The 20,929-nt window shown below is 56.4% G+C and overlaps 1 protein-coding gene across 2 annotated transcripts in view; it reads right to left on the reverse strand.

Moving 5' to 3' along the window:
- Window positions 1–20,929, reverse strand: part of KCNQ1 (potassium voltage-gated channel subfamily Q member 1) — a 317,819-nt gene that overhangs the window by 64,953 nt on the left and 231,937 nt on the right. For both annotated transcript variants that reach the window (XM_042905409.1, XM_042905410.1), the window contains exons 12-15: window positions 14,712–14,787; window positions 9,875–9,969; window positions 8,934–8,980; window positions 7,836–7,897 (exon numbers count right to left, since the gene is read on the reverse strand). In XM_042905409.1, coding sequence (XP_042761343.1) covers window positions 7,836–7,897; window positions 8,934–8,980; window positions 9,875–9,969; window positions 14,712–14,787 — 280 coding nt within the window. The remainder of the gene's footprint in view (window positions 1–7,835; window positions 7,898–8,933; window positions 8,981–9,874; window positions 9,970–14,711; window positions 14,788–20,929) is intronic.

Raw genomic sequence — 20,929 nt, forward strand, 5'->3', positions numbered from 1 at the left:
CCACGCAACGGAATACTAGTGAGCATTAACAAGGAAAGAGATAGACGGCACGACACAGAGGAATCTCAGGAACATTACGTTATGTAAAAAAAGCCACACTCAGAACACCACGAGTTGGATGGCTCCGTTTATATGAGACACTTACAAAAGGCACATTTCTAGCCGTATAGAAACTTGATACAAAGACCGAAAGCAGATCAGTTTTTGACTATGGTTGGGGTGGGAAATGGCAATGATTGCAAATGGAATTGGGAGAATTGGGGAGATGTTGAAAATGTTCTCAAGCTTAATTTTTTGTTCTTTAGAGGAGATCTTTTTTCTTTGTTTTAATATGAAATATATTGCCAAATTGGTTTCCATACAATACCCAGTGCTCATCCCAACAGATGCCCTCCTCAATGCCCATCACCCACCCCCCTCCCTCCCACCCCCCATCAACCCTCAGTTTATTCTCAGTTTTTAAGAGTCTCTTATGGTTTGCCTCCCTCCTTCTCTAACTTTTTTCCCCCTCCCCCATGGTCTTCTGTTAAGTTTCCCAGGATCCACATAAGAGTGAAAACATATGGTATCTGTCTTTCTCTGCTTGACTTATTTCACTTAGCATAATACCCTCCAGTTCCATCCACGTTGCTGCAAATGGCCAGATTTCATTCTTTCTCATTGCCACGTAGTATTCCATTGTGTATATAAACCACGATTTCTTTATTCATTCATCATTTCTTTCATTCATTCATCATTCATCATTCATTCATCATTCATCTTCATTCATTCATCATTTCTTTATTCATTCATTCATTCATTCATCAGTGAATTATGGCTCTTTCCATAATTTGGCTATTGCTGAAAGTGCCACTATAAACATTGGGGTACGAGTGCCCCTATGCATCGGCACCCCTGTATCCCGTGGGTAAATTCCTAGCAGTGCTATTGCCGGGTCATAGGGTGGATCTATTTTTAATTTTTTGAGGAACCTCCACACTGCTTTCCAGAGCGGCTGCACCAGTTTGCATTCCCACCAACAGTGCAATATGGCCAGCTAATCTTTGACAAAGCAGGAAAGAATATCCAATGGAAAAAAAGGCAGTCTCTTTAACAAATGTGCTGGGAGAACTGGACAGCAACATGCAGAAGGATGAAACTAGACCACTTTCTTACACCATTCACAAAAATAAACTCAAAATGGATAAAGGACCTGAATGTGAGACAGGAAACCATCAAAACCCTAGAGGAGAAAGCAGGAAAAAACCTCTCTGACCTCAGCCGCAGCAATTTCTTACTCGACACCTCTCCAAAGGCAAGGGAATTAAAAGCAAAAATGAACTATTGGGACCTCATGAAGATAAAAAGCTTCTGCACTGCAAAGGAGACAATCAACACAACTAAAAGGCAAATTTTAGGAACGGGAAAAGATATTTGCAAATGACATATCAGACAAAGGGCTAGTATCCAAAATCTATAAAGAACTCGCCAAACTCCACACCCGAAAAACAAATAATCCAGTGAAGAAATGGGCAGAAAACATGAATAGACACTTCTCTAAAGAAGACATCCGGATGGCCAACAGGCACATGAGAAGATGCTCAACGTCGCTCCTCATCAGGGAAATACAAATCAAAACCACACTCAGATATCACCTCACGCCGGTCAGAGTGGCTAAAATGAACAAATCAGGAGACTCTAGATGCTGGCGAGGATGTGGAGGAAATCTTTTTTAAAATAAGTTTTGTTATTATTTTTGAGAAAGAGAGAGAGAAGGGGGGAAGGGCAGAGAGAGAGGAGACAGAGGATCAAAGCAGGCTTCACACTGAGAGCAGAGAGCCGGATGTGGGGCTCGAACCCATGAACCATGAGATCATGGCCTGAGCCCAAGTTGGATGCTTAACCGACGGAGCCACGCACGCGCTCCTCAAGCTTAGTTTTGACAATGGCTGCACCTCGAACAAGAAGTTTACTAAAATTTGTTGTACGTTTACATTGCATGAATTTTATGGCATGCAAATTACACCTCAATTAAAGCTCCAAAAAAAAGATGTGCAAAGAAAAGTAAGTTTGTATGGCAATGATAATATACTTCAAGGGCAAGCAAAACACTACTTGATATAAAGAGGATGCTACGTAAGTATAAAACACTGAATCCAGCAGTGACTATATAAAAAGTTGGATATATGCATCTAATCGTAAGATCTAAAAACATAAAGCAAAAGCTGACAGAAATGTAAGGAACACTAAATTCTCCACAACAGTAGGAATTTTGTTGTATTTCTCAGGAGTGATGGATTGGGTAGATAACAATATTCCAGTGAGAATATAGATTTCAAGAAAACGATTAGCAGGCTTGTCCTAATGGACATAAATATAACCCTGCACCCAACAACGTCAGGAGACACGTGGCATTCGAGTACAGAAGGTCCAGTTACAAGAATGGGCGACTTATTGTACCACAAAACACGTGTCACGGTATTTCAAAGGACTGATGTCACCCAATCACTTTCTCTGACAAGTGAGATTAGAAAGCTCCCACAATTCTACCAATGACAAAGGTCAGGCTGTAAATAGCTGCTGGGGAAGATAAGGGGTCATCATGGAGATCAGAAAAACATAAGGGAATGAACATTAAATTTAAATGCTATATATCGGGGGCGCCTGGGTGGCTCAGTCGGTTAAGCGGCCGACTTCAGCTCAGGTCACGATCTTGCAGTCCGTGAGTTCGAGCCCCGCGTCGGGCTCTGGGCTGATGGCCCAGAGCCTGGAGCCTGCTTCCGATTCTGTGTCTCCCTCTCTCTCTGCCCCTCCCCCGTTCATACTCTGTCTCTCTCTCTGTCTCAAAAATAAACGTTAACAAAAAAATAAAAAAAAAATAAATGCTATATATCAAAATTGGTTGATGCACTTTAAGTGCTATTCAGAGGAAAATGTATAACCTTAAATTCACATCTTAGAAATCTAGAAAGCCTGAAAATTAGTAACTATCCACCTAAGAAGAGAATGAGCCATGTTAAGGCCATGTAAATAGGAGGAAGCAAATGAAACGAAATGGAAACCTACAATAGTAAGGATCAACAAGGTCAAAAGTTTTTTATTTTTTTCACTAATATTAATGAATTTATTATCGACAAATAGTTGGCAAGCTCAACCAATGGGAAAAAATGTGAAGGCAAAATAAACGATATTGGCAATTAAGAAAGGTTCCTAGTTACTGAGGATACAGGCATTAGAATGACAATGCCAGGGGGCACCTGGGGGGCTCAGTCGGTCAAGCTTCCGACTCTTGATTTCAGCTCAGGTCATGATCTCACGGTTCGTGAGTCTGAGCCCCGTGTCGGGCTCTGCGCCAACAGAGTGGAGCCTCCTTGGGATTCTCTCTTTGCTCCTCCCCCACTCACACTCTCTCTCTCTCAAAATAAATAAGTAAAAAGTAAAAAAATAAAACGATAATGCCAGTAAGTTGGAAAACTGAGAAGAAATGTACACATTTCTAGAACGTACAACTCAACAAAACTGACACAAGAAGAGATGGAAAACCTGTGTCCTACAACCGTTGAGGCCATTGACTTAGAACGTGAAGTCTTCCCGCAAAGAAAGCACCAGGCCTAGCTGGCTTTACCTTTAAACGTCACTAAACATTCAAGGGAGGAAAAAAAAATCCTAATTCTAAGTAAAATATTCTAGAATACAGGAAAAGAGGGAACACCTCTCGGCCCACTCAGCGAGGTTCACATAAATTTTATACCAGAACCTGCAGAAGACAGCACAGAAAAAGGACAGTTCGGTTGTGTGTGTATCTCGCACATAAATTCCAATGCAAAACTCCTGAAGCAAATACTAGCCAGCGGGTTTCAGCAGCGCCTGGGAAATGACGCACAACGTGAGGTGGGGGTGGGTGAGGCCGGAGACCAAACGGACGGCCGGACGATCACCTAGCGAGAGAGGACAAACACCTAGAGGCTGCAGGGAGGCCGTGGTGTGCGGCAGGGCAGGGCATCAAGGCGGCTCCTGGGGGTGAGCGGGGAGGGGGTTGCTGGGATGACGGGGCCTCAGGCCAGCTGGCGGCTGGGGGGATTAGGCCAGAGCAAGGGAGCCGAGTCTGGCGCAGACTTCAAGGCCTGGGTAGCCGGGCTTATCTGATCCGAGGGGAGGGGGCCAGGGCAGCTGTGGCGGGGGGCTTTCGTGTCCAGGAGAAAGGTATGCCTGGCCAGGGCCTGGGACGGGAGCCTGCGGAAGGAGGGTCAGGTGTTGGGGGGCCCCTTCCCACCCACACCCTCTGAACCGGGGCCTGCAAACCCAGGCCTTCCAGGCTTTAAGCCGTGGACGTTTCCGGCAGAAACAGAAGAAAGAAATGCTCCCGGCCCCAGCCCACCGTGTTCCTCGTATCAGCAAAAGCAGCACGAACTGAACTTGCAAAATAAACAGGGCTCAACATAAACGGTGCAGCGGGTCCTGAGGACCGAGCTAAGAATACACACGGGGAGGAAGGTTGGAGCAGTCTTCCCCAGGGAGTCCCCAGGGAGCCAAGGGCACGCCTGTCCTCTGAGCAGCCCTGGAAGAGCCGGGAGCCGGGGGCCGGGCAGGGGCCGTGTTCTCAGGACTCCTGTTCCGGGGCCTGTCTGAATCTGTGCCGCTCCCCTGGGCGGCTCGGCCTCCGGACCTTACTGCTTGCCCCCCACTCCCCAGCCCCAGCCTGCCCCCGGCTTGGCCCTCCACACTTACACCCGGCCTCTCCTCCAACAGACCCCTCATATTTCCGTGTTTCTGAAGCACTTTCTGGCTCCCTCTGTCTCTGCACCTCAGCTCCCCGACCCCTCTGTGGCCTCTGCTGGGACCGGTTCTTCACCTAGCCGGCTGTGTGACCCTGGGCAAGCGCTCCACCTCTCCGGGCCTCAGTTTCCCCACCTGTAAGAAAGGATTGGCTTGACCACATACAAGTCCTTTCCGGAATACAGGCAGCACGGAGGAGCATGGGGTGGCTTTTTAAACAGAAGCGTGCAAAGAGCGGTTCACACCGTTTCCTTTCACTACTGAAGGGAGGCCGGGGTGGGGGGCAGGTTCCCGGCCGTCTGGAGGGGGAGGCCCATGGGGGCACAGGCCATGGGGTGGGAATGCTCGGCAGCCAGGGGCGGGAACAGACGGGTGGGGGGCTCTGAGCTGGGGGAAGCCTCCACTGCCACACGCGAGCCGTGACGAGGGCTCGGGCAGTGAGTACATGGGCCCTTCTGTCCCATGTGGCCCCCTGGCCTGGACATAAGGAAAGGGGGCTCTCTTCAGGGAAATCGAGCCCCCCCCCCCCGGAACAAGCTGAGCTAGCTTTCCCTGCAAGTAGACACCCCAGACCCCTGGTCTTTGGAACTGATCCGTTCCCGAGAATGGGGGCCAGCAGCCATGCAGCCCAGACGCCCCTCTCCCCCTCCTCCTCCAGCCTCTGGCCTGCAGCTCCGAGAGCCCGCCCGGGACGGGGCACCCGGACCGCTGAGGCCCGAGGGCCGGCCCGGTGGCGGTGGGGTTAGGGAAGGCCCAGGGATTTCCTGCCCCCGGCTTCCTGCAGTGCAGTCAGCAGGATTGCTCGGGGGGTTGTTTATAGTCCCGATGGGCCCAGTGATAACTGTGATAATGTGGGACCCGGGACGTGCCACTCTGCCCTCTGGACCTGGCGAGGCCCTTTCCCAGGGCCTGTCCCCCGAGGGGGCATGGGCCGGCGGTGGGGGAGGGCGGGGGCAGGCCGAGGGGTGGCCTCTGCCCGGCAGCCCATCTCCAGCAGTGCCTTGAGGGATGACAGTGGGGCTGAGGCTGGGCGGGGAGCACGGCCTGCCCGGGACCGTGGCGACCCTCAGCAGATGAGTCCACCTCTCAGCCCGAGCCGGTCCCCACAGCAGGAGGGGGTGGAGACTGCCCAGAACCGGCCTCCCTAATCGCCGCCCGTGTGGACGTCCGAGCCTTTACCGCCCAGCCACGGCCCCTCTCCCGGGTGCCGAGGCCGCTGGGGGCTTTGTTCCCAAACCTTGTCGCCAGGGATCAGGGACTCCGGAAAACACTTCTTTGTTGTTCAGATCTGAAGAAACGCGGGCACGTAGTTCTGTTTCCCCAAGGCCAGCGCTGGCCCCACCTCGGCCTACCACGGTTCTGCATCCTGGGTCTCAGGCCCCGCAGGCTGCTGGATGACGTTGTTCCAGCCTGGGGAGGGGGCGCTGCTCCCCGAGACCCTGTCTCCTACCCACTGTCGCCCCCAGAGGACATCAGGCTCAGTCTGAGTTTAAAGGGGTGGCCTGTCCTGAGACCTGGAGGGCAGAGCTGTGAGAAAGCCCGAGAACAGCAGGGCAGAGGGTCAAGGAGAGGCGAGCACATCTGGAAGCTGGCGGAACAGGGGCCACTCCCAGGGCCGTCGGGGGCAGGAAGGCTCATGCACCCACGGGCCGCCATAATTCCTGTCGGCTGTGGGGGCCGGGGTTCCAGGGCTGGGTGCGGAGGTCGGGGAGAGGGGCCTGGGTCTATTCCTTGCTCGAGCGCTGCTTCCTTGGGCGTCTAGAAGCCCCCACACAGGTGCCTGGCCTGCTGCACTGAGTGTGGCCACCAGCTGCTTCTAGAAGGGCACGGCAGCCCCGAGCCCCTGGCCCCAGCACAAAGAAGAGAGAGTGCCAAGGATACACCTTGTTCACGGCAGCGGCGAAGCCCGGGGTCCCTGGGCCTCTGGTACCTCCCGACTGGTCCCGTCCTGCCAGGCAGGGCCGTCCGCCACCGGGTGAGAGCAGGCCAGGTACCCGCCCGCCTCGGGCCTGCACTGGCCAGAGGGCCAGGCCCTGCGGCAGGGTCAAATGTGTGAGCTGGCCAGGCCCGGAGTGAGGGTCCCTGTGGCACCTGGACGGTGCTCCCCCCCGCCCCCCGCCTCGTCCCACACTGTGTCAGGGCCCAGCTGCCGGCCCGGGCCGGGGGCAGATGAAGCAGGTGGGGAGGTGGCGACGCTGCGGCTGAAAGCGGGCCAGAGCCCGGCGTTGCCGGGGAAACCGAGCGGCAGACACAGGCCCTGCCCAGCAGAAATTCCTCTATTTTTAGCCTCCCAGCTACTTTCAGATAAAGCCCGTGTAGACGGACGAGCTGTCGGGCAAGATAACAGCCCGCTCCAGACCACAGAGATTTCACAGGGTGGGCCTGAGCCTGAGAAAGGCCCTCCCACTCCCCAGAGCCTCCCTCGGCCCCCAGGGCACCCCGGGAAGAGGCCCCCCGGGCTGAGAGGCCCGCAAGGCTGCTGGGGGAGTGGGGGCACCCTGGGGGGCCGAGCGCCCTGTGCCTGGGGCAGAGGGAGCACGGGTTTTGCGGCACAGAATTGGAATCCCGGGCCCGGGGTCCCACCTGGCCGCCCAGCAGGGCCTTGGCCGGCCCGGCCACCACCTCCGTCAGAGCCCTACAGCCGCGGGTCCCCGAGCACGCGGCCCTTCCTCCCTGCCCACGCACGATGATGCACCTGCGTGCCACGGTCAGCACCTCTGATGTTCCCCCAGACGGCACTGCCCGCCCCCCGCGCGCACCGGGAGGGGCCCGTGGGCACTGGCTGCCGCTGGTCAGTAAAGAAGCCACTTGCCAGAGGTCTACAAACCAGGCGCCAGGGGACCGACGCCCAGCTTCATCCAGGGGGGTGGATGTGAGCCGGATCTCGGGGAGCTCCCGGGGCCGTGCGAACCGCACTGGGCACAGGAGGAGGGGGCAGGGAGGCCCGCAGCCCCCTGGCACCCCCGGAATCCCGCACGGCAGCTCAGGACGGATGTGGGCGAGCGAACGGCCGCCGCGGGTGCCAGCCCCCGGGACGGTGACCGGCAGAGCCAGCGGGGGGCCGGGCCCCTCGCGCCTACCTTGTCTTCTACCCGGTTGAGGCGGGCCCCGATGGTGTTGCTGCCCCGGTCCTTGCTCTTCTCTGTGGGGTAGAGCACCAGAATCAGGGACAGGGGCAGAACCGGGGCAGGGCCTCAGAGAGCAGGGCGACGGGGGTGGGGGGCTCACCTGGGAGGACATCTCTGCAAGCTCTTCCCTGCTGGGAGCTCCAGACGTGGGCTGGGCAGGGAGCCCCGTGGCCCACTGCCTCTTCAGGTCTGTGACCACCCAGGCACCCCCACAACTCAGTCATTCTTGCACTATTTCAAACGTTTTTTTTTATTATTCTTGCATTTGTTTTGGTTTTGGTGATCTGTCATCAGTGACGGGACTCGCCGAGAGCCCAGATGACGGTTTGCACTTCTGAGCAACAAAGTTCGTTTTAGTTAAGGCGTGCACGTTGGTTTTGCAGACATATGCCGTCGCACACAGTAGACTACAATTTGGTGTAAGCGTAACTTTTACGTGCACTGGGAAACCCTAAAATCCTTTGGCTCACTTTATTGCGACATTTGCTTTATCGCGGTGGTCTGGGAACGAACGTGGACCTTCTGTGCCCCCTGTCCCCCGCCCCAGGCTGCACTAGCCCTGCCCAGGCCGAGCTGCCCTGCCTTCTGGCCCCTGTGTGAGCCACGGCTCCCGCTTGAACTTGGGCCAGGCCGATCCCAAGGAACTTCCTAGTGTGACCGTAGCCCCGCTCCAGAGGACACGAGGAGTCAGAGCTGGAGAATGGCATCCCCCTCACTGCTGCTGATGGCCCCTCGGGCTCTGGGCTGGCTACTCACCCCCCGAGCCCCCTTCCCCAGGTCTCCTCCTTCATAGGATACGGGTCACGTTTCTACCTCTAGATCTCTGATGGCCTAGAAGGCCTGCTGTTTAAAGGGACCCACGTGGTTCCTTGCACTAACTGAAACTTTCTCCGTAGGGCGCGTAATTCCAGGGCACTTGGCTCAGGGTTGGGTCCACCTGGTCCCCTCTGGCGTGTTGAATGTCCTGTACCTCTGAGGCCCTGGTGGCCCATTCTGGTGGGGAGAGGCAGGTGAGGGTGCTGGCCACCCTATGTTGACGTGGGAACCCACCTGAGACAGAGATGAAAAGGGACGGCTTCCCGATGGACTGGTCCAGCCTGGGAGGGAGACAGACGGGGACGAGCTCGTGCTGGGCCTGGGCACCGCGCATGCACTCAGCCCACTGGTGGGTGGACAGGCAAGGTGCCCAGCAGCGTGACAAGCCACCCACCCCTTTCGGGGGCACCCACAAAGCTGCCGGGGGCTTTCCAGGCCCCAGAGGCTGTACTACTACGGGCAGGGGGCTCAGAGGTGGGGAGCAGTGGCTGGAAAGCCCCTTAGACGTACCCCCTGGGCAGCGCAGGGCCTCAGGACTGCCCAGTGTCCTGTCACTGTCTTGTAAGTGGCCCAGGCCAGGTGCCTCAGCCACACTCAGAGAGAACGTCCGTCCCGCGAGTGAGCCCTTCCAGAGCGAGGCCAGGTTGCCGAGATGGGTGGGCTTCCTATCCCTAGAGCGGGTTAGCCATGGGGCTGGGGGGGGTGGGGAGCAGCCCGAGGACAGGCACGGTGTCCCAGCCATACCCTGTGACACAGGCCGTTGGGTTCCCAGGCTAGCCCGCGGTAGAGGCACAGCTGGCCTGAGCCTGCGCAGGGCCCAAGGACCATGCTGCCTCCATGGGAACGAGGGCTCCGGGCTCGAAGCCAGAGCCTGGAACACGGTGGCTCCCAGTACTTAGGGTTCGAGGCTCCAGGTCTAGGACTGGGACAGCCCAGGGTGCAGACCCGGAGGGGGGGGGGCGGGGCTTTGCCCCTGGCAGTCTCCTGGGCGGTGGGCGTGTTCTGGGGCGGGGCCTGGCCCTTGCCCGGAAGTGGGGAGTAGGAGGCCCGTGCTGTGGGTGGGGCGGTGGGAAGGGCTGCCCAGGGTCGCGCGGGGGAGGGGTGGGGGGGGGTGTGCGGGAGGGGGCCCCACCCCGCCGACCTCCCTGTCCTGCGATCCCGGCAGCAGCGCCCACCTTCTCTGCAGCTCCTTGATGCGCACCATGAGGTTGAGGTGGCCCTGGGAGTACTGCTCGATGACGTCCCGCACGTCGTAGGGCTTCCGCGCTTGCTGCAGGGCGGAAAGATGCGTCACCCCCCGCCCCGCGGGCAACTCGCAGGGAAGCCGCCCGCCTCCAGGGGCCCCTTGTGGGTTTAAGGAGGTTACCCCTGGGGCCCGACAGGGCAGTGCTGGCCCAGCACGCCCTCTCCAGTGGCTCGGCTGCTCCAGTCTTGGTCACTGGGGCTGGGTGATCCCGGGCCGGTGCTTGGCCTCTCTGGGCCTTAGCTTCCCGCTCACTCACCGCGGGGGCCTGCCTGCTTTCCCTTTCCAGGTTACCAGCCTCTGTTCTTGGGAAGAGCTGGTCCTGCCGATGGGCACACACAGCTCTGTGCAGCCACTGTCCCCCTGGCCCCAAGCTGAGCCTGGACACACTCATGGACAGGTGCGCCCACTGTTCTCAGGGAGGCGGGGGGGGGGGGGTGGTGGCCCGCTCTGCCCTCTTCCCAGGTAGTCTCCGTGGCAGGTGGAGGTGGCCTCAGGTGACAGTCTCAGCCAGCCGTGCCTGCTGTCTGGCACAGGCCGTCCGCCGGGCTTCTGAGGCCGCCAGGGCAGAGGGGCTGTTTGCACAGCAAGCCCAGGGCCGCACAGGGCAGGGCAGCTGACCCCAAGGCACCTGGGCTTGGTGCCAGCTCTGAGCCCGTAAATGCACATGGTGCTCAGGTGAAATCACCAGAAACGACAACAGAGAGAATGAGGCTTCTTATGATGCCAGTGAAACCTCAAGCCGCATTTATGGCCCCGTTCCCAGGAGCCCGTGGGCCGAGGGTCTCCCCCAGGTAGCAGCAAGCCGGCTGCATGGGGGTTCGATGGCCCAGGAGGCCCTTCACCCACACAAGCCAGCCAGAGCCGCGTGGGGACGTAGAACCCGTCTACCCAAGGGCCCAGGGTCCTCGTTAGCACTGAAGAGTCCACGTTAGCAATGAGTTTGGGGGTGCTGCCTCTTGCTGAGGAGGGCAAAGGCCCGGACATCTTGGTGCAGCAGGCCGGCTGGGTCAGAGGCCAAGAAGGAATGAGGTGCAGATACCCCACCCGATGTCAGGGCCGGCTCTCGAGCCTGGGGGCCCCTGGGGACATGTCCCCCTGCCCACCTGAGGCCTCCCCTCCTTGGGGTGCCCTCTCCCCCCGAGACTGGGGCTACCCTAGTCTGAGGGCGTGGCCACCCCTGCTTCCCCAGAAAGACGGGCCCCCCTGAGGGCACCTCCTTCAGATCCCTGGGTACCCTTCTGACATGCCCAGGGGCCCTGCACTCAACACGGGCACCCTGGCATTATGCTTGCCAGGCCCAAGGAGGTCCAAGGAGAGGTCCAAGGCAGGACCTTGGAGGAGGTCCAAGGCAGAGGCCTCCCCCTCCCAGGGGCCCGGGGGTTCCTGCGCCCCACACGATCTACCAGGGGGGCCCTCACAGGCAACATACAGTCCTTCTCCGGGCCCCGAGTCAGGACCCTGAGATTGGCGGGGCTGGGATTGCCCTGATCTTCCCCAAACCATAGCTGTGCCCCCAACAGAAGGACCTACAACCGTGCGGGGCCCCAGAACCACCCGTGTCACCTTGTGGGCCGCATGCCAGGTCCGTCCCGACATCACAGGGTCGGGCACGGGCTGGGACTCCAGGCCGTCCACACTGAGCTGAGTGACGGTCATCAAAACAACACTTGGGTACGGGCTAGTGCTAATGTCCCCAGATCTTGGTTTTTCCTTCTGTGTGATGGGGGATGCCGATCCCTGACCGTCCCTTCTGCAAGATGGGAATGGGAATGTCTGCTCGTCCCTTCTGTAAGAGTCTGAGCTCTTCCTTGGTGCACGCTGAAGGCGGCCCTGAGTCATGACAGCCTGCTGTGGGCCAAAGCGCTTTGTGAGGCACGAGGCACCTACAGGCATGCCGTGAGGTCTGGGGCAGGCTGGGGCACCGGCTGGCTTCGGAGTTCAAGGCGGTGCAGGCCTGGCCTGGGGTGGGGCACATCCCCGTGCCGGGCTCCCAGACAGGCTGGAAGTCGTAGAGGGTGGCGTGTAGGGAGACCCGGGCACCTGAGCGTGTTGGGACTTTGGTGTGCACAAATGTGCCTTTGGGCAGGCACGGGAGTGTGGGAGCATGTACGCCTGCAGAGGAGGGGCGGCTCTCTGGGCGTGGCTCGGGGGTAAGGCTGCTGGGCACGGCCCCGCCCACCTCACCTTGGTCAGAGCGTAGACCACAGAAGGGTCAGTGACGCCGGCTGAGACCCAGGGCCCGTGGCCCAGTGGGGCCCCAGGCCCTCTGAGACTTCTCTTAGTACGGATGAGCCCCCCAGAGTCTGGTCCCCACTCCTGGAGGCCTCTGTCCAAGGGGCTGCCTGGGGCCCAGCTGCAGAAACCATCTCAGCTTTCTCTCCAGAGCTAGTTTCCTCCGGCCGCAGCAGCCGGAGCCTGAGATGAGCTGAGATAATGCAGGGCCGACCAGACTGACCGACGGTGGACACGGGAGTTCAAGGCAAACTCGGAGGCCTACGAGGCTCTGGCTCCTCTGGCCAGACACAGGGGCGGCCCGCCGGGCACTTATCGGCCAGCCAGCGAGGCAGGCGGGGGGCCACCCGCCACGTCTGCGGCCCCTGAGGCTGGGGGCGGGGAGGGGTGCGGGCGCAGGCAGACAGGGGGGAAGGGAAGGCATCCCTGACAGCTGGGCCTGGGCCGGAGCCCTGCAGAGCTCCTCCCTGCCAGGGGCTCCCCCCCACCCCCACCGCTACCTTGTGGGTCCCTCCCCCCCGTCCCTGTCCCTCCCTGCAACAAGGGCCAGCTGGTGAGGCTGAGGCCGCCCCTGTCCCCGCCTTGCCTGAGAGCCCGTGTGCCCCACAAGAACAAATCGCGAGGCTCTCAGAGCCTCTCCATTCAAAGGGCCCCACCTGCTTTACTCGAGGCCCCCAAGGGTCCTGTGCACAGCGGTGCGTCAGAGAGCAGGGAAGGTGGGGCTGCCCGGCCTGCTTCTGGGGGCCTCCCAGGCCACTTGCAGGGCCCTGGCCCGTGTTGTGCGGCAGGCAAGGGGAACCCCAGCCTGGAAGGAAGTACAGGGCCCCTACTGCCCCTACTGATGCGAGCAGGTAGTTTTCTCGCCTGCATTTCCGGGACAGGGTGCTCCCCAAGTCAGCTCCAGCCCCTGAACCCCGTCTGCCAGGAACAAACTTTATCCCGAGCGGGAAGCTGCCCGCGTTACCCCCGACCGGGGCCTGCCAGAAGCCCCGAGTTTCTGCCTGCCGTGCTGGGTGTGCTTAAATCCTGGCAACAGCACCGCCCCCCCCCCCCCGGAAGCCCGCTGTCCACCCTGGCACAGCCGACCCCCACCACTGTTCCTACTGTGCTCAGGCGGTAGGCCCGGCCCTGGAGCCTCAGGGGCCTGGCTTCTGGGGCTGGGGGCCATCCCCACCCTGGAAGATGCCCCACGGAGCCCTCTGCTCCACAGGCTGATGTCTGGTATCAGCTGTCACTGCCAGGCTGCTCGCCAGTGAGGGCGGGACATCCCGGTCCTTCCCGGGGTCCTCTTGGTCCTGCCCAGACCGGACCCCTGGAGGGAGTTCCCGCAGCTGCACACCGCTCGTTAGTGGGGGGCGGGAGGCTCGCCGAGGGGCGCTCCTGGGGCTCGGATCAGTGGTGGTCGTCTCTGGGGAAGATGCTCCCCAAAAGCTGGCCGCGTGTGACGGCCGTGTGCGGGACGTGAGGACGCCGTCTCACGCCAATCTCTCGGGCTCTTGGTTCCCGTTACAGATGGGGAAGAACCGCCATGGACCTGCCTCCAGAACCCCCCACCGAGTCGAGCTCCGTGGCCCAGATGGGTGTGGGCTCTGCTGAAGGGGCCGCGTGGAACCTGCAGCTGGGAGCAGGACACAGGGGCGCGGGTTCTCGCCCCAGCCCTGCGGGGTCCATGCTGGGGGAAGTGAGCAGGTCAGCCCCCGCCCTTCCCTGCTTGGGGCTCTGGATGCTGCCACTGCTCTGGGTGGCCCCCAACCCCCATTCTAGCGGGCAGTCACTTTTTAAAGGCGCTGGTGGCCAAGCCTTCTGGAAAGAGAATGAGCAGCTCCGCGGGTCCCCGTTTCTGAAGTCTACATGCTCTCAGAGTGAGGGCTGAGCCCGGGACCTCCTCAGACCAAGGACTGTCCCCACAGCAGGAGGAAGGAGCTGTGCCTGCTACCAGCTGGCTTTCTTCTGGGGGCCCCAGAAGACCCAGCCCGGGATGGACAGCTGCTGGGGGATGGGAGCCCTCGGGCTCCAGCCCCACCAGCCGAGGAGCCTCCCACCTCTCCCTGTAAAGGTGGGCCACCCCCCTGGGGCAGGCAGGGCCGGGCTTCCCTTCCGTTCTCCTGACTCACGTGGGGGGTGGTGGAGAACAGGGCCAGGAGCACTGACTGCATGGGACGGGGCTCCAGGGTCTAGGGGACCCCACTTCCTGCCCAGGTGACGTGGGGCGGGCTTGGCACACTGTATGTCATTGCCATCATCCGTCAGTCACCTAGGGGAGGGCTGCGTGAGCCCCTGAGGCTCTGTGTGCACCCGGCTCCAGGCTGGACCCTAGGGCAGTGTCCTCCCAGGGGCCCGCTGTCTTCGGGGTGGAGAATGACGTTGTTTCAGGGTATCTGACAGGTGAAGGGTGAGGTCTAGGCTGTGGTAGGGTATGGGTGAGGTCTAGGCTCCATGCCCTACCGGGTATGGAGGCCTCGTAGTCTTGGCCGAGGGTGGACGAGCGGCTGCCGGGGCTGGCCAAGGGCAGGAGGGCTGAGCGTAGAACTCACCTGGAATTTCTTCTTGGCCACAAAGTATTGCATACGCCGGATGACCTTGATGGTGGCCCGATGGTGCTCCCGCAGCCTGTGGCAGAGAATGGAGAAGACGCATGAGTGGCCCCCCTGGGACGGTCATCCTGCGCCCGGCACTCTCAGCGTCTCGGCGTCTTCCCCAGTGCCTCCTGCGTGCAGGCTGGGCCCTTCCAGAAACGCGGAGGATGTTCACCCCACGGGATGGAGGTCTTCAAGACTCCATCCTGGCAGGGGAAGAGGGCGGGCCAGAGGCAAGAAGCTTTTAGCCAGCAGGAGGAGCCCAGAGGGACCCTTGCCTCGTCTGTTGCTTGGAAATGGTGCGGGAGTCAGAGTCCTGGGTTCATACGGGCTGTGCCCCTAACTCACAGCAGAACCACAGAAGCTTCTTTCCACCCTTGGGCCTTCAGGCTCCTCACCAGTATAATGGGGAAGGAGTACAGCGGGTGCCTGAAGCCCCTTTACGCTGGAACGTTCCCTGTCGCCACACATGCGCACGTGCTCGGAAAATGTAAGGGCTACAGGAGGAACAAGCCAGAGACAGTCACTGCCCGAGCCACTGTGTCAGGAGATTGTATTGTCTCCCCTGTCAAGTCCCTTCTAGAAACAAAGATCCTTCCGGAAACATGGCTGCATAGCCATGCATAGAAAGACGTCTAGAAGGAAATACACCTGCACGGAAGCCGTGCGGCTTTGGCCACGCAGCCCGCGTGTGACCCGACCTCTGCCAAGAACCCCCACGAGATGAAGGAACAAACCAGCACAGTGGTGTGACGGCTGCGGGGCGACACGGCGATGTGAAGGGTTGAGATCCCGGAAAAGAGACCGACCACACGGGCCGTGCGTGTGGCCGCACGTCTCCTCCTTTGAGCACTGATGCATTTGCCGTGTAGCACACAGAGTCAGGCTCGTCGGGCTGGGGAGACAGACAGGGGAGTCCAGGGCCACAAAGACATCCAGGACTTGGGGGGACGGGAGCCCCTGAGCCGTGAGCCCCCTTTCACAGGATGTCCCCTTGAAGCATTTGTGGATTAAGCTGCACAGGCGTGGGGTAAGATTCTAGGAGGGTAAAAAGCTAAGCAGACAACTTGCAGACTTATGTCACTGTGGAGGGGAGCACTGGGGTTCAGGGTCTACCCAGGAGATGGGACCCTGGGGCTCCCCAAGCTTTCAGTCGAGACCCCTATGGCCTCAAATCGTTTCAGTCTCCACCCGGAGCAAAGCGCCCTGCCCTGTGCCCTTTCCACACTGGAGGAAGACCAGATCATCTGCGGGGAGATAGCAGAGAGCCTGTACGTGGTGTTTTACGCTCAAAAGACCGACAACCAAGGGAGAAAACAGACCACAGAAACAGATCTAGGGATGTGACGCAGGCGATGTGCTGCGTACTTGAAGCTCCTCCATCAAGAGACGGCTCTGCTCTTCCCACTCTGCGAGTTTGGGGGAACCTGACGCTTGTTCCGACAAAAAGAATGCTGGGAAGCCACGCCGTGTACAGCCGATGCGTTCCTGGAACGCGGCCGCGTGAGCCCATCTGAGCCGGCTGGCTGGGGCAGCCACACGGAGGAGAGCGGGGACCCCCAGTCAAGAGCCAGCATCAAGCGACACACGCACGAGCGAGGCCGCCCGTGACCATCCAGCCGCGGTTAAGCCGCCAGATGGCCGCACCTGCACGAACACGCACACGAAGCCGGCGGAACGGCCGCCCAGCCGAGCTGACCCCAGATTGCTGAGCCACAGGATCGTGAGCAAGAAAACGGGCTGTGGTCTTTTTAAATTTTTTATTTTTATTTATTTTATTTTCTATTTTGAGAGAGAGAGAGAGAGCGAGCATGTGCACGCACAAGCGGGGTGGGGGGGGGATGGAGGGAGAGGGAGAGAGAGAACCCCAAGCAGGCTCCACATGCAGTGCGGAGCCCCACGCGGGGCTGGACCCCACGACCCTGGGATCGTGACCCGAGCCGAAATCAAGAGTCAGATGTTCTACCGAGTGAGCCACGCAGGTGCCCCGAGACCCTCAAACGCACGGTGCTGGTTTGGGGACCGGGCATTGGACAAAGGCAGGAAACAAGGGCGGATGCCGTCACTCATCACATGAAACTCTGACGTGTCCTGTAGGGGTGAGTGAACCTTGTGCTGGGACTTACGGCCCGACGACAGCCTGTTGCGGACTGAAGATGGGTCAAGATCTTCTGTAGTTCTCCCAAGCAAGAGGTGAGGTCCCCCGTGGTGGGAGAGGGCCGTGAGTCTGAGCCGTGATCTCGAGACCTCGCAGCTCCCACCGTCATCCCGTCGGAATGCTGCTGCCCCACGGAGGTGTCTGAGCGAGGCTGCTGCCGGGCTGCCGGCCGGGCAGCTCCAGACACGTGTGGCTGGAGGAGACCACCCAGTCCTGCCCAGCCGAGCCCAAGGGAGACCACCGGACGAGCGGCCCCAATGCTGACCCACGGACGCATGAGCAAACAGACAGCTATGGTTTGCTTCAGAGCTTTTAGATGAGGACTTTAAAGTAACCATGGCAGGGCCACCTGGGTGGCTCAGTTGGTTAGATGTCCGAAGCTTGATCTCACCATTGGTGGGATCGAACCCCGAGTCAGGCTCTGCGCTGACAGGAAGGAGCCTGTGTGGGATTCTCTCTCTCTCTGCCCCCCCGCTGCTTGTGCACACGTGCACGCACTCTGCCTCTCTCTCAAAATAAATAAATAAGCTTAAAAAAAATAAAGATCATGGGTTCAAGAAGATAGAAGGAGAATTCCACCAGAGAAAGGCAATCTGCGGTGAAAATAATAAAATGGAAATTCTAGAACAGAAAGGACAAGGATGGAAGGCAAGAATGCAGCAGATAAATTTGATGGCAGAGCGGGCACGCGACAACTGCAAGGGGACAGGCAGGTGGGAGCACGGAGACACAGCAGAATTAAACACACACAAAAAGGTAAGACGAGGGACATCTGGTTAAAAGTTCGTGTACGTGTGGAATCCCAGAAGGGGAGGGGACAAGTGGAGACTCGGTGGCTGAGAATTTTCCAGAAACGATGGAACACATCAGGCTGCAGATTCAAACAGCTCTTTAGATCCTTGGGCTTATGAGAGTAATGCCGCTGAGAAACAGGGAAGGTCATGGGAGCAGTGGAGGAGGGGATGGCCCATTATCCTGATGACTGGATGAAAGTTGGGTGACGTCTTTAAAGTGCACAGGGAAGCATTCGAGACCCATCAAATATACCCTGAAATATGAAGATGAAAGTCGGGGCGCCTGAGTGTTAGGCGTCCGACTTCGGCTCAGGTCATGATCTCGCAGTTCGTGAGTTGGAGCCCCACGTCGGGCTCTGTGCCGACAGCTCGGAGCCTGGAGCCCGCTTCAGATCCTGTGTCTCCCTCTCTCTCTGCCCCTCCCCCGCTCACGCTCTGTCTCTCTGTCTCTCTCTCTCAAAAGTAAATAAACATTTTAAAAAATTAAAAAAATATGAAGACAAAAGTAAAGTAAGAAAATCCTATAGGATTCTACTCAGATGAGGTCCCTAGGGGAGTCAGATTCATAGAGACAGACAGCAGGACGGTGGGATCCAGGGGCTGGGGGAGACGGATGACAGTTGGTGTTTAATGGGGACAGAGTTTCCGTTTCACAACATGAAAAAGTCCTGGAGATGGATGGTGAGGACAACTGCATGACACGTGAATGTGCTCAATGCCCCTGAGCTGTACACAAAAATGGTTAAGATGCTACATTTTATGTTATGTATATTTTACTACCAAAAAGAAAAAGGAAAAAAGAAAGGAAGGAAGGAAGAAATAAAGAAGAAAGGAAGGAGAGAAGGAAGGAAGGAAGGAAGGAAGGAAGGAGAAAGAAAGGAAGGAAGGAGAGACGGAAGGAATGAAGGAAGAAGAAAGAAAGAGAGAAGGAAGGAAGGAAGGAAGGAAGAAGAAAGAAGGAAGGAAGGGAGGAAGGAAGGAAGGAGAAAGAAAGGAAGAAAGGAGAGACGGAATGAAGGAATGAAGGAAGAAGAAAGAAAGAGAGAAGGAAGGAAGGAGAGAAGGAAGGAAGGAAGGAAGGAAGGAAGGAAGAAGAAAGGAAGGAAGGAAGGAAGGAAGGAAGGAAGGAAGGAAGGAAGGAAGGAAACAAAATCAAAACCAGGAGAATTCACTGCTAGGAGACCTGCATTGGAAGAATGACTCAGGGGACTCCCCAGGCAGAGCAAAATGATCCCAGAAAGAAGCATGGGGATACAGGAAGGAATCAAGGACACATACAAAGGCAGATTTATGAGAAAGTTTAAATTTGTATTGACTTAAATAGTGAGGTTTCATGAGGTTTAAATATCACTAGAGACCAAGAGGGATATTTTATAATTGAAGAAAAAAAAAAGGTCAGTTTGGTAGAAAGATATCAATCCTAAATCTGCATGCAGTTAAAAATGGGATACACACATGTATCTGTATAGCATAGCTGAAATGCGTGATAAAAATAGCATAAAAGGCAGAGGGTGTTGATGGAGTCACACAGTTGTGAGCACCTTGTGCTGTCAGGGAAGTGGCAAAAGTGCTAATTTGAGGTCAACCCTGATGAGTCAAGATGTCGACCACTGATGGAATAATACAAATGTGTAAATGCAACAAGCTAACAGAGAATAAAAATTAAATAGTATCAATATTTGATTAACCCAGAAGCAGGAAAGGAGATAAGAAAGAAGTGAGGGGACAAAGGGGGGATGAGTGGAAGGCAGCAGAGTGCGTGCACTGCAACAGGACAAAGCATTCCAATTAAAGGACCAACACTGGCAGACGGGGCTAAAAATATAAAGACGTAGAAAGCGTGACAGCAAAAGGACAGAAAAAGAGATGTCGTGGTGTAGCCAAAAGGGAGCTGGTATAGGTAAACTCTATCACACAAAGTAAACTTTAAATATAACCAGAGATAAAGAGGGATATTTCATAATTTAAAAAGCCATCACTCTGGTAAGAAGATATCAATTCTAAATCTGTATGCACCTAAAAACATAATCTTAAAATACATAAAGCAAAACTGGCAGAACTAAAAGGTAAAAGAGAACATGAACCATCATGGGGGGAGATTTGAATACACCTCTGTCAGCAACTGATAAAAAGCAGTCAAACCATAGACAGAGAGATGAATTTAGACAACATGAGTGGCAACCCGACCTAGTCAATATTTACAGAGCGCTGCTCTCAATGGCTGAATAGCACATAAGCTTTCCAAGTGCACACGGAACACTTACCCAAACAGACTATATACAGGGCTCTAAAAGCAAGTTCTAACAAATTTCAAAAAAAATTCAATCACACAGGTGTGTTCTCTGACCACAATGAAATTAAGTTAAAATCAATAAGGAAAAGATAACCAGAAATTCTGAAGTGTCTTAGAAATTAAATGATACAAGGTCAAATAAAAAAACTACTAAGAGTCAGAAAGTATTTTGAACTGAATAATGATAAAAATGCCACATATCACAGCTAAATGAATGGTTGAGGTACCATGAATAAGTCCTTAGAAAAAAACTGATGACCTTTAACGTATATTAGAGAAGAGGGAGGCTGACCTCTGTTTTAAGAAGTTTAAAAAAAAAAATTAAACCCAAAGAAAGTTGATAGAAAGAGATAATACAGAGTATAACTCAATGAAATAAAAAATGAACCTTACGTTAAAAACATCAGCAAAGCCAGATTTTGATTCCCTGAAGAAACTAATGACATTGACAAACTTTTGGCAAGAGTGACCGGGGGACGTGGGGCTGCAAATCACCAACAGATCAAAAATCGAACATCTTTATAGACCTCGAGGATCAAAAACTCTACTCAGAGGATATTATGTACAAACATAATTTTGAGAGCTTAGTTAAAATATATCAATTCCTTAAACATAATATATAAAAACAGACACAAGACATTAAAAACTTCAAAGTTCCCAGTATGAATTACATAAGTTACATTTGGAATTTTAATCATCTTTGCACAAAATAAACAAACAAGGGACACCTGGGTGGCTCAGTCGGTGAAGCATCCGACTTGGGCTCAGGTCATGATCTCGCGGTTTGTGAGTTTGGGCCCCGCGTCAGGCTCTGTGCTGACAGCTCGGAGCCTGGAGTCTGCTTCAGATTCTGTGTCCCCCTCTCTCTGTCCCTCCCCTGCTTGCACTCTGTCTGTCTGTCTCTCTCTTTCAAAAATAAACAAACATTAAA

This window comes from Panthera leo, chromosome D1 (assembly GCF_018350215.1).
Source record: "Panthera leo isolate Ple1 chromosome D1, P.leo_Ple1_pat1.1, whole genome shotgun sequence".
In the NCBI taxonomy this organism is placed as follows: Eukaryota; Metazoa; Chordata; class Mammalia; order Carnivora; family Felidae; genus Panthera; species Panthera leo.